Source organism: Lepidothrix coronata, unplaced genomic scaffold (assembly GCF_001604755.1).
Source record: "Lepidothrix coronata isolate B3197 unplaced genomic scaffold, Lepidothrix_coronata-1.0 Scaffold1, whole genome shotgun sequence".
Taxonomy (NCBI): domain Eukaryota; kingdom Metazoa; phylum Chordata; class Aves; order Passeriformes; family Pipridae; genus Lepidothrix; species Lepidothrix coronata.
The window spans coordinates 1,218,234-1,232,002 of record NW_016690181.1 but is presented as its reverse complement, the minus strand read 5'-3'; the positions used below and the strand labels follow the sequence as shown (position 1 = coordinate 1,232,002).

At 39.5% G+C, this 13,769-nt stretch overlaps 1 protein-coding gene across 1 annotated transcript in view; it reads left to right on the top strand.

Annotated features, from left to right (window-relative positions):
• CAPN3 (calpain 3) overlaps positions 1-9,682 on the top strand; it is a 28,732-nt gene extending 19,050 nt beyond the window's left edge. The window contains 9 exon segments of the mRNA XM_017809236.1: positions 1,183-1,284; positions 2,646-2,723; positions 3,391-3,448; positions 4,051-4,115; positions 5,159-5,227; positions 5,805-5,883; positions 7,437-7,553; positions 8,027-8,085; positions 8,664-9,682. Coding sequence (XP_017664725.1) covers positions 1,183-1,284; positions 2,646-2,723; positions 3,391-3,448; positions 4,051-4,115; positions 5,159-5,227; positions 5,805-5,883; positions 7,437-7,553; positions 8,027-8,085; positions 8,664-8,690 — 654 coding nt within the window. The 3' untranslated portion in view covers positions 8,691-9,682.
• The last annotated feature ends 4,087 nt before the right edge of the window (positions 9,683-13,769 follow it).

Genomic DNA, 13,769 nt, shown 5'->3' with positions numbered 1-13,769 from the left:
GTACTTGTACAATGCGCTAAGTCCCAGCAAGGCAAAGAGCACACTCAATGCATGCAGCAGGAGCAGAGTTCCTTGGTATCATCATTTCTCTGCATCTGGAACCTGATCTAGTTAATGAAGGGCACTGGATATGAGGCCATTTGCCTGCAGCAAAGATTTTGTCTTCCTACATCGGATTCTAATGAAATAGCATTAGCATCATATACCCCTCTCATTCAAAGAGGTGGTAAAAGGGTAACAGAAACTTTTCAGCTTTATCAACCTGATCCGCTGGGTTGCTCGAACTGCCTTTCCTTCCTTCCTCTTCACAGGCACTCTGAAACCCCTTGCTAGTGAAAAGCACCCCTTCTTCAGACATGTGCCCTCACATTTGCTTTCTACTGCCTAATGCAGCTACTCCCTTTTCCTGAAGTTTCTGCTCACCAAAGCCCAGGATTCTATTTTTGATTCTACACAACACATTTAGGACCTTGAAAATGTAATCAGACATTTTAATCTCGACAGGTTGATTGTAATTAACACTCTAGAGTACTCTACATTCACATCTTTTAGCAGTTTTCCTTGTTTTAAGTGCACTAAACCAGGACAAATATAGGTGGCTGCTTACAGCTGAGTGCTTTAAGAATCAATACATGCAAGAGAAAAAACATGCTTCACATAACTAACAAGCTCCTACACAAATACCCCTTTTCTGTGTAAGATTCACATTGTGTTTGTTTTCAGTATTACTGTCCTTCAAAGAGATGGGCAAGCTCATCAGTTTAACTGATGAGAATCTGGGAAGCTTATTTTGCTTAAAAACAGAAAAAAACCTGAAATCCGTGTCAACTGAAAAACAAACAAACAAACCAACCCCACAAAATCCAAATACATTCAAATGGTTACTGGCTTTCTGAAAAGAAAAGTTAGAAGCCAGAAATTGCACTATTTGGCAAAAAGACTTTTGCAGCTATTTTTAGCACAAGGAGAGCAGTAACTTCAGAGATTCCTCCACCTTTTTTTCTTTTTTTCTTTCTTTCTTTCTTTTCTTTCATTCTGAGACCTGGCTTCTCTGACCATGCTCTCAGGAGTGGGTGCTCTTGCTGCATGCACTTTATCACAGAATGGTTGTCACCAAATATTTTCCCTTCCACTACTTCCTGTGTAATTTCTATTTCTCTTTTGCTTTCTTTCTTCTTCTAGCCTATCATCTTTGTTTCTGACAGAGCGAACAGCAATAAAGAGCTGACAGCAGATGAAGATGCTGGCAAAGATGGTGAAAAAAACCAAACAGATGAGAAAAAGGTTTCTGCAGCATAAAGCAAAGGGGGAAATAGGGCTTAGTCTGGCTAGCATGAAAGAGTGGCTGGGGAGAGCACAGAAATGGGTCAAAGAGGTGTCCTAAGATACTAAACAGCTTTTCATCAAATCTTAGGATAACTTTTATCTGGTTTACATGGATCTAATCAGAATCAGCAGACAGAGACTATCTCTTCAGTTATTTAACACCTCTGCAGGAGGATTCAGTTGCTTAAAAACATCTGGTTTCTCTCATGATTGCATCATACAAGGATCCCAGCTGTGAGAGATCCCTCCCGATGAGCAGTGAAGTTTAGTTCACTCCTGCTCAGCCCCCTGTTGCAGTACCTGCTTTACACAGGACATACACATAAATGCACCCAAAGGGCTTCAGAAGATCCCGGCAATGATCACAGCCCCTCCCCATTACAAACTACACCCCCCTACACTAGTCCCGGTTGGCCAGAGGATAAAGGATGAGTAAACCCAGGAGCTCCTGAATGCCTCCTCTTTTCCCTCCCTACCAGAGAGGAGGAAAGCAGAGTAGCAAATTCAGAGTTTCTGCCTGCAGGCGGGTGAGTGACAAGAAATGTGACAGCCAGATTCCACATTCAGGCTTGTGGCGTCTGGAGGCATGGCTGGAACATCTGCTTACAGGAAGGGTGCTGTTCTGCTGCATGACTGCCAGAGCACACAGGTGGCCAAGTGGGAACCAATCTAAATTTCCCTCTGCATTTAGACAAACAAAAACAAGAACTAAGGCAAGAAATTAACTTTGTGACATATAATTTCCTAGTTTCCTTTTTCAGTATCAGCTTCAGAGTTCCGGCTTGCCCTTTGCACGTGTCTGAGAAAGCTTCATGTTCATTGTTTTCTTCTGCCTCACATGCTATATGCTTCCAGCAACAGGCCCCCCACACTATGGAGAGCTCTCATCTGATTGTTTATAGCCTACCAGGTGGCTATGAGGCAGATATTGTGTCCCTGCCCATGGCAGAGGGGTTTGAACTAGATAATCTTTAAGGTCCCTTCCAACCCAAACCATTCTGTGATTCTACGATATGCCTCTTCTGCTCCAAACTTCTCATTTGCAATGTTTTGAAACAAAAAATTAGAGGATAACTGCCAGTGAAAGTAATCATTTAGGCTCCTTCAAATAGAAAAGAACAATGGGATGAAGTTAAGTACTTGATAGTTTTAAGTAACAGAATTAACCAAAAAATGGGGAAAGGAACAGGAGGACAACCCATTCCTCCAAAGGGCTCCAGATTCACTAAGATGATGCCCTGTGAGAGGGCAAATGAGCCATCCAGGCCCTTTCTCTCCCCCACAGGGCTAAGGATGTATCTCTGCTTGTCTTTTTTCAGCGTTCTTCAGCAAAAGGTCGTGAGGAGAGTGAAGAGCAAATACAGTTCAGGAATATTTTCCGACAGATTGCAGGGGATGTGAGTATGTAATGGATCCCTGTCTGCCATCAAAGCAGCCTAGCCACAACAGCACCTAAATCAATTGTTTCATGGATTCAAAACACTGAATATTAAAAGTTGCTTTGAATTTCCTTCCACGGAATTGTCTTCGAGATTTGAGGATAAGTAAAATCAAATTAAAAACCCCTTAAGCATACAGCTATCCTCAGATGTAGGTATAAGCTATTCCCATTGTGTATGAGGGAGCCTCATTTAAATTCAGCCTTTTTCTTCTATCCCTACTACAAGGTGCTATTTTGCACAGCAAGTATAAACAAGTTAGAAATGCAATGCCCTCCAGTATACGCTTAACAAGGAAAGTTAAAGGTAAAAACAGATGAAAGAACTGCATAAAACAATAGGCTGCAAATGGGATACAAAGATTTTCAGATTTTGCTATTTGTCTTATACTGAAATTACTGGTCATTCTTCTAGTTGTAGTTTAATAAGCATTATATGGTAACTTCAGACCTACCTTATACTGCACCCTCAAGAAAGATTCGGACTAATGTTTCTATGAACTAGAACGCTCTCTAGTTTGAAACATGTATGTGCCATACTGAAAAGTGACCAAGTCTTATCCATAAAATTATCTGATAAGTAAAGAACATTGTAATCAATTATATTCTCACCACATTTCCATCAGGACATGGAGATCAATGCTGAAGAACTTAGGAACGTTCTCAACAACGTCGTAAAAAAACGTGAGTTTGAGCATATTTTTTACTAACCCTCAACAAAAAAAAATCTGTGATATAGCATAACCCCCCGCCTCTGAGTTTCACTCTAAAAATTATTTATGTTTTCAAACTCAGAAATTTCCTAGTTACATTTCCATGGACATTGCATCCAAGACTTTAGCAAGCTGAACTTTTCACAGAGGTGATCTCTACAGATGATCAAGTACTGATAATTCAGAAATGAGCAAATGTTCATTGGAAGTACCACACAGAACAATACAGCATTTCTAGCAGTCTGCAAATTCCCTTTAAAAAAATTTCTAATAGAGAGACAGACCTTTCTCCCTGCTTAGCAAACTTTACCTTACAGACCCTGAACTTGCTTAGTAACCTGGAAGTGAGTTTAGAGTTTTCCAGAGATTTTTACTGTATATAACAAGTCAAGAAATATATCTGTAATTCACAGGCAGTAACATTACTTAGAGTCTTTTCACAGTTCTCTACACTCAGTTCTTACTGGATGAAGGAAGTAGGTTTGGCTTTTGCTTTGATTAGAGTTGCACCTGAGAGGAAAAATCACTTGCTGATTTGCATTATCTGTATTCATCTGGGATCGTTTATTTCAGATAAGGACCTAAGGTCAGAAGGATTTGAATTGGAATCCTGCCGCAGCATGATTGCTTTAATGGATGTATCCTTTTCTGGTGAAAAAGGAGTGCTTGAAACCAGACTAGTCCACTATTTCTCACCAACGCACACACACATACAACTTAGTAAGCCAGGGAAGCAAAACAGCACATTGTAGACTCTAGTCAGATAACACAGCATTCTTAGTTTGGTTACATTTTAATTCCAGTCATCTCAACATTAATGTAGTTGGCAGAGAAATATATCCCAAAACAGAAAACTACAGAATAAATCAGTCGGTATGATATTCTTCCTTAGGTATCAGGGACTGGCCAGCTTATGTACTAAAGCATGATTTTTTTTTTTTTAAACAAACCCAACATAACTATAGTTCTTGCCAACAAACTTACTATATTTCTCTCCTTGAGTTTATAATGTATTACATATTCTACTGCATGCTCAGCATGCAGGGCCTACAGAAATTGTCTTGGAATGAGCGTAATAAAACACACTACAACATGCCACATGGGGTTACTTCTGCTATAACATCACTCCGTTTCCCAGTTTGACATAACACATGATTTTGAGAGGACATAGGTGCATTCAAACATAACCAGAACAAAACTGTAACTGCAAGCCAGAGCCATAATGATTGGAGCCTAAACACATTTTTGTAAATAGCTTTAGTCAACATTTTGCTTAGTCCTCAATTAATTTTAGAGCAAGGCAAAAAGAGCTTCACTTCAGGGTAAAGATCAGTTGTCTTAAAAAATATTGGGTGAGCTTCACATTTGGAGGCATTTCAGAAGAGCCCACTAAAACATCCTACTCATGCACTTTTATAACAGCTTCAGGAGCAAGGCTGTCTCCTGTGCCAGAAGTTTGCTTCTACACAAAGTACAAGCAGTACTTCACGCTCCTGAAACAATATGCCATACACAATAACCAAAATGTTTAAAAATATTTTACTTCACAGCTCAGCCAGCTTTTAATGCTGAGGAGATATTAAACTCAGTTTCACATTCATCCCTTCACCTGTAGTTGCAGGCTTAATTAATTTTATCTTAAAAATGTTGTGGTTTTTTTACCTGAATATTTGCATCACAGACAGATGGCTCAGGGAAGATAAACTTTGATGAATTTCGACATCTCTGGGACAAGATTAAAAGCTGGCAGGTATTGCTGGTATTCACATCACTCTTCTTCACAGCTTCTGCAGTGTAAAAGTCGTGTAGGAAAACCAGAACTTTGTACATACACTACAGCAAAAAGAAAGGCTAAAAAAATATTGGGAATTAGCTTCTAAAATGAAAAGTAATGTCCCTCTTCATCCTACTTCACAGCCTAAGCAAATAGCCTGAATTTCTGAAGCTCCTGCACTTGAGGAGAGACTTTCCCCATAGGAATAGCACAGAGGCTTACCAGCTGAAGAAGGAGAATGATGGGAACTAGAATCAGGGCTCAAAAATAGCTTAATTAGGACAATCAAGAGGAAGGATTAACAGCATAAACTCAAGTCAAACAAGGAGAGTCTCCAGGGGAGGCTTTTTGCTTCCCAAAAATTGGATCTAAATTATTTTACTTTGTGACTGAGAGGAGCTCTGTGCTAACAATCCAGACTGCCCAGTAGCAGGAATATAAGGCATATGGCAAAGCCTCCAAGTGCCTGAGGCACACATCCTATATCCACTCACTGGCTACATGCAAGAGAAGTTTTTATTACTACTATGTATTTATTTTTTTCTTTTTCCAGAAAATTTTCAAGCGTTATGACACAGATCATTCAGGAACCATTAACAGCTATGAGATGCGCAATGCAGTCAATGATGCAGGTATTTCTCAATGCACAGTGTCCAAAACCTTATTTTGTTTGATGTATCACAGGGTGAGATCGGAAACACAGTGCTGCCTTGCAAAGACAGACCCTAGAGAAATTATAAAATATTTTTTTGCACCAGCAGAGCTTTTCAAATATCCAAATGGCAAGCCTTGTATGTCTTGACAGCCAAATAGGTCTCTTCAGCTTCTCTTTAAATTTCCCATGAGTGATGCTCTGCTTTTTTAAGGATCTCCTACTCGGGGTCCTGCTGTTCAGGGAGACGAGGGAGTGCTGAAGACATTTTCTCTTATTTAAGCTGTGGATTCTTTATATTTGTGTAAGGAACAAACAGAGAACAGTGGAAAACCTTCAACCCAACTGTACAGGCAGTACAGTACAGTACAGTACAGAAACCCAGATGGAGCAGATCGGTGCCCAAGTTTGCATCAGAGGCAATCAGATGAATGTTTCTTGAGTCATGTTAATGTTTCTTAGGTACTGAGCCACTGTGGGTTCAGTATCTTCTACCTGCACAATGAGAAGAAAGTATTTTTGCAAAACTTGCAGTTAGTGAAATTCATCCTGTAAAGAGAGACTTGACTTTTCTTGCTTGTCTTAGACACACTGGTGTGCTTCTTCCCCTGGAGAGCTCACCTCCTTCTGCAAATATCTTTACTATCTCTCTAAGGCAGCAAGATGATCTCTTTAATCCGAAAATCTGTAGTATCATTATAAACCTAGATGGGATGATGTCAGTGACACTTTGTCTTCAATAGTATTTTGGCACATCAAGGAAGAGAAACAGATGGCTACCTTGTACTTTACAAAACACCAGTGATTGATCCTGTGCTAAAGACAAAACTATATCTGGATTTGGATTCCTGCAATAGAAATATGGGTAATTTTTATTTTCCAGGTTTCCGTTACCGTTTACCAGGAAAATTGTCAGTGTAAAAAGAGAAAATATTTAAATACCTCACACCTTAACTTTAGAACTAAGATGACATTTTACAGTAACCATTTCGGATCTTACAGCACATAGGCCATGCATGACCTTGCATTTAGCCAACAAACAGCTGTACCCAAATTGTGACAGACCCTTCTGAGGCATGGTCGCATGCTGCAGCATTCAGTGCCACAATTCAGCACACCACACCAAGGGGTTGCCTCCTTGTCTATTTTTTTACCATTGTGTAATTGTGTTTTCATAGAAACTTCCTCCTGTGCTTCTGTCGCCCAGTTTTTGTTGATTTGTTCTCACCAGGCCCAGCTGAGTACCACACTCTTTGGTGTCTGCTGCTCTCCTTTTCATACTTACAGCCTGAGGTAACTCACACGCTACTGGCCCTCTCAAATCATAATTTCAAAATGTTACTCTCGTTTTAAGAAAGCAGCTGGACACAGTGAAGCTCCTTTTAGCTTAACTTCATTTTGTTTAGCAGCTGCAGCAGGACCATCCAGCCTGAGCCTCAGCTGGGCCTGGGAAGCACCTATGGCCAAACCACTCCTGGACCAGCACTTCCCCCAGCCATGGTCCAGCTGTGCCCTGTTTTTGCTCCTCTGCAGGGTTTCGGCTGAACAACCAGCTCTACGACATCATCACCATGCGCTACGCAGACAAGAACATGAACATTGACTTTGACAGCTTCATCTGCTGCTTCGTGCGCCTGGACGCCATGTTCAGTGAGTGGCTGCCCCTGTTCTACTGCACCATCTCCCCTCTTCCCCCCAGACACAGTCACAGAATCATGGGTTCATACAATGGCTTGGGTTGAAAAGGACCTTAAAGACGATCTTGTCCCAATATCCCTGCTGTGGGCAGGGACACCTTGCACTAGACCAGGCTGCTCAGGGCCCCATCATACTCTCAGCAAAGCTCTTCAAAGCACTACTGCCTGTGCAGGGTATTATTAAAGATGTGTGCTTAGGGAAACGAAAATATTACAGCTGTCTCATACAAGCATAAAAGAAACACTGCGTTTCTCCTTTAATGAGCTAAGGGAAAACACAGCAGGAACACTTGCTGACCATATAAGTAAAAACCTGCGCAAGTCTGCATATCACAACAGGAGCACCATTTAGTTTGCTATCTGGGAATCATCTTTGCATGCACAGTAATTTAATTTACTCCATATATTTTTGTTTCATTGTTTTAGGGGCATTCCACGCCTTTGATAAAGATGGAGACGGCATCATTAAGCTCAATGTTCTGGAGGTAAACTGCTTTGTGCCAGTATTTTTAACACTATGTCACAATACTGAATTTTAATTTTATTATTCATTGTACACGCTCTCAAGAGAGTTTGTCTGAATGGTCATCCAACTGATAAGAGGCCGCAAAACCTCCTAAAAATTTTGCTACCAATTTTACACAGAAAACATCTGTGATCTGCCAGCAACAGCTGCCATGTAAGACCCCAGTTGGTGCTCAAAGTTACAGCTGCAGATCCTTCAAAAAACTTTTGAGATTTTTTTTTATGAGGCAATTTAGATCAAATACAGTGATATGGCATTAAATGATAATGGAGTTTAACATAGTTCTTTACCTTTCAAAAATCTCATTAAGAGGAATTAGAAAGTTTCAAAATAAAAGCATGTTCTCTGCTACAGAGACCATTAAAAAACCCTTCACTTTTTGCAAAAGGAGAAATACGAGCAAGAGACTCAAGAAAAAATTCTCCACTGCCACTAAGTGACAGCAAGCGGCCGCCTTCCAGCTAGAAGAGGGTGGTGTCTCAATACAATTTTTTGGAGGATACCAACGAGTCTTCCATCCTTTAACTCTTCTTTCAGTGGCTGCAGCTCACGATGTATGCGTAACACTGGAGCCAGTGGCCACCTTCTCAAGAACACGATCAACACTTCTGAGTAATGAGCACCATTCATCCCGAGGGCAAACAAGAACACTTCCTAATTATGTGATTCACTTGCCAAGATAAACAGCGCATGGGAATGAGCCCCTGGAAAAAGAGACAACCATACTCTCGCAGGCACAACAGTGTGCATATTCTGTAACTACTTTTATAGCATCCTGACATTTTTCTTTTGGGCAACATGGATTAATTTATTGATGACTTAATTAAGCTTTCTCTGCATGGTAAGACATGGAACATACATTGTTATTCTGCTTGTGCTGACAACTAGAAAGGTTTTCCCTCAAGTCAGGTGAAACTGGAGCTGTATCTAACAGTGGAAGTCAGAGGTGTTTACTGCCACCTTGTAATTAGTAATTCATTGTGCCCTGCTTTTGGTATTATCCTTTCAGACTCTTTGTAACATTTACTGAATATTTCACATGAGATTGTGCTAATTACATTAGCATGCATCCCAATCACATTGTTATAGATTAGGCTGTGCCAGCTGGATCTCTGCTATGCTAAAAATGTGACGGTAAGACATGACAGACTGCAATACCAAAGTACAGCTCGATCTAGTGCCTCAGCAAAACTATCAGAACTGAGAAATTTGCTCTCATTTTTATTACCCTCATGAGATATTAATTACACATTTGGACATTATAAGTGTTTTTCATTGTAACTACATTTTTCATAACTTTGAGAAACTTGTTTACCGTTCGAGGTAGAAAACTTCTTATACAAACAAATCTATTTATCTACACACACACACACATTTCCCAGGACCCCCTCAGGGTCCTATTTCCCAACAGTACTCTGTATTTCTTTATTGCAAGAGGTGATTTGTTGCAGAATCAGACACAATGTCAGCATGACCACTTCAAAAATATTATTACAATGTGCAAGTGAAATTACTTTAATTGAACTAAAAATAAAAACAACTGGATTTTGGCCTAAGCTTTTTGGATTTTATTTTGGAAGAACAGATGAAGATGAAACATTGAGCACTCTTCCATCATTCTCCTGAATATACAGCAGCTTTTGGGTTTTATGGCAAGCGTGAAATCAGCTTAATATCTTAAACGCTTGCCAGTTTACTCCTTGAAAGCATTGGGAAAAAAAAAAAAAGAAAGCATTTGAGAAGTTGAGAGGTTCCCTTGTTATCAGCTTAAAGGATGACAGGCTTTCAGAAGTGGCCAACCCTTTTTCTATATAAAAAATGGAAGAAAAACCAAAACATGCAAAAGGGACCACATTTTGTCAGAAGAACCTTCTACTAAGTTCTCTAGTGGTGAAAAGTAGCAAAGCAATCGACTACTGTAAAGTAAAATTTTAAAAACAAATCATAGCATCCACTCAAAGTTATTCTGGTGAGTAGCACATTAATTGAAAGGTCACTAAAACAGAAAACGTTTTGACTAAAGTTCTTAATGTAGTCTTACACTGTAACTTACTCTGAAAGACTAAGAAAATCCTATAGTTTTCTAAAGAAAAGTTTTATTCTCCTTTAAATTCTACTTTTGTTTTAACACAAATAATTTTTAAGATGACTGGAACACTTGGAGCCCCAGCTTCCAGCCATGCATTATCTCCATTAAGCTACTATTACAAAAAGTATGGCAGAGATGCTCTGAGTTGGGATGGTCAGAGAAAAACCAAAATCTGTCAGTCAAAAGATCAAAATCAGGATTTTTAATTGGCAATTCAAAACTGGTCCTTAAAGTCCTGGTGAGTGAACCATCAACTTCCCTTGCATCTGGCCATGAAGCAAGGCAGTCAGTACGTCATCTTGGAGGCACCAGCTGGGTGGACAGTTTCCATTTCCCTGCCAAATGACTAGGTCTGAGATTCCTGCACACTCAAAACATTCCTGCCAGTGCTGGAGCTTCAAATTGGCTTGTCTGAGTTTATCCAGACCTCTTAAAATAGGAAAAAAATTCAGAACAAAGTCAAGTTCTACCAAATCCTATGAAAGAATCATTCTATTTAAAATAAAGGAGAATCAGACTGACAAACCACAACAATATAAAGAACTTTATTTTTTTCTCTTCTTTTTTCTTCTTTTGCCATGTAAAGTTTCATTATTACACTCACAGCTTTGTACCAAAGTGAGAGAAGAAAACCAGGGTCAATCTGTGCACATGTTCTACACAGTTTAAATTACTAGATATTTAATCAAGTTGTTTTATTCCACTTTCATTCTTCAAAAAGACTGTTTAACATTACAGGAAAATTAAATTTGAGAAGCTGACAGGTGCATACAACAGAATTTATACCTACACAATTTACTCTTTGAAGACTAATTATTTTACAAACAGTAGCTGAAACCGTTTCCTTATCCTCCCTCACTGCAACTCTGGACAACTTGGGCTGTTTAAATTATAGTACCATACAAGCCTGAAAACAAAGAGTCACCTGTACCTGTGTTTTAATTCAACAGAAGGGAAAAAAATATTTTCACAACAAAAACCTTTTCCCTGGCATTTATTGCCAGTTTGCAGTTATCATTTACCTTCATCTGGCATGATTGTACAGTTTTAAAATGTGCATTAAGAACTGCACTACTTCAAACACATCACACAGCCAGGCTCCTGCTATTTTGCAGAAGTCAACTTATGTGCTGACAATATGTTTAAAGTCTGTAATCCACACATAAGTGACACAAGGCAAACAGAAGCTGGGATATTTAATGCATCTGTGTACCAATGGATGCAGCACTTTTCCCTCCATCTCCCTCCATGTACAGAAGCAGCATTATTAGGCCATAGAGTATTCTGCACTGCCAGATAGCTGTATTTTCCCCTGTATTTGAAAGAGAATGGAGAAACAAACATGGACCAATCCCAAATGGCCCCACCATACATAGTCAACCATATAGCAAGTCCAGAACTCATTATTTAATATTTGACTAATAAAAAACCCCCCACAGCTAACCACAAAATAAACCTTCACTCCACTCACTCTTTTACCCACAGCTTCTTACTTGCATAAAAAACCAAAACAAAATAAAAAATAAATAGTCCTGAAACTGGCTTCAGACATGCAATACTGCTTTTCATGCAAATGTTACTCTGTGAAATTTCACAAATAGTTCCTTCCCAAAGTTATTACACTCTTAGACTGGAGGTATATCAGGAGTCAAAACTCTTAAGTTTCAAGACCAGAGAGAATCTCATTAATAAATACCATGCCAATACATTAGTTCGGCATCTCTCTTCTGCAATTGCCTACAGAAGAAGTGAATGGCCAACAGTGAAATCTACACTGAATTCCACCTGAACAAATAGGAAACCTCTCCATAGAATTCCAGAGAAGCCTGGAGATTTTCACAGCTGCATAGTTGCATAGCAAATACTTTCAAGACATCCTCATGACAAAGCAGTGCAGCATTTTCCTCTGAATCCCTAAGGACTTTTAAAACTTGTTTATAATAAATGAAGCAAAATTTTTCACTCATGCAGCTTTGCTATTTTCCCACCTCTTATCCATTTTAAGATTCTTACAATATAGCTGAAATGACCTGCAAGTAGTAAAAAACACCACTGCTAAAGCTGGACTTCAGAGGCCCAGACTTCTCAGGAGGACTGTTTTCGATGACAGATTAGGAAATACAATGGACTACAAGAAAAGGAAGACTTCTTCCACCAACCAGAAAAGATAAACCCAGCAAGCAATCAGGAATGCAAATAAAGTGTAATAACTGTTTTTGTTGCAACAGCAAGTGAGAAAGATCTTTACTGAAAACATTGCTGAAAACAGCTAAAAGAATGTGAAGAATTACAGTGAAGAAGTAACAAAACCTACTCTCACACAGCATTTTTCAGAATGCTACTCTTGCCCCACATGCTTGTCCTTGGGACACACCTCCGCATCTTCACTTCAAGCAAAGTCCAGGAAGGACAGCTTGAGACATCCACACTGTTTATGCCACACCTACATGCTCCCTCATTGTTGTTCAAAAAACTCCCAGAAGAACTCTTGAATATCAACGCTTTCGGAAATGGTTTAAGTATTATGCAGTCTTCTGCTTTTAGGTCATTAAAAAAACCAAACACTCTCAGAGACTTTAGAGCATTAGAGTCTCCATCAGAAAACATTTACACTGCCTAAAGATCTCCCTCAACCTGATTCTCTATTGAATTGCTTCATCCACAGACCACAGAAAGAAAGAAAGATAAAAAAAAAAACCAACACCACCAACACACATCCCCAAAAACCAAAACAAGAACACTCTCAAAACAGCCTGAAGTCTGAGCCACATATTGGGGCTTTTTTCTATCCACAAACATAATAAAAAAAACCCAACCAAGAAACCAGAAACAAATCACCACAAAAGCACTGGAACCTCAGAGATTGAAGTAGGATGCTACTGCATCTCCTTCATATTTTATTTCTGTCTCACAAAAAACATCATCAATGTCAAGCATTTACAAAGAAATGCTTGTCCACTAAGATAATACAAAAAGAGTGTACTTCAGAGAAGGCCCTGAAGTTCCTCTGTTTGAGGGCAGTGGAACATCCATGGGCTTCCCTCACTTTCTTCACTTAAAAAGGCTTCTTTATAGTCAAAGAATGAGGCTATAAATCTTATTTGGTCTATGGCTGGCAAGTCTCAAAGTAGTGGTGAAAGAGATGCCTCATAAAAATAGTACATTAAATTTTTTTGAAAAGCCCTGGATTCATTTATAAGCAGCTCAGTTTGACACTGGTCTGTCTTCACATGTTACAGTTTAAGGAAACTCTGCTTATTTTACCCAGAGCAGCAAGTTAGGCAAAAGTGAACACAAAGCTCCTTGCTGGATTAGTCTCAACGTTAAGAGGGTTCTTTGCTAAACTGGTGGCATTATGGGAGAGAGGATCTCAAGTGCAAGAAGTACCTTTTACCGAACTTCACAGGTGAAGTGTTCCCCATCAAGGGACACCTGCAGAGGAATTCTGACAAGTAGAAACAGCCTTCCCTTCTGCACTGGCCTCTCTGTGGTACTTTCTGTGCATTAGTAGAAACAAGACTTTCACATGTGATATGCATTTCGTATCCTCAGCT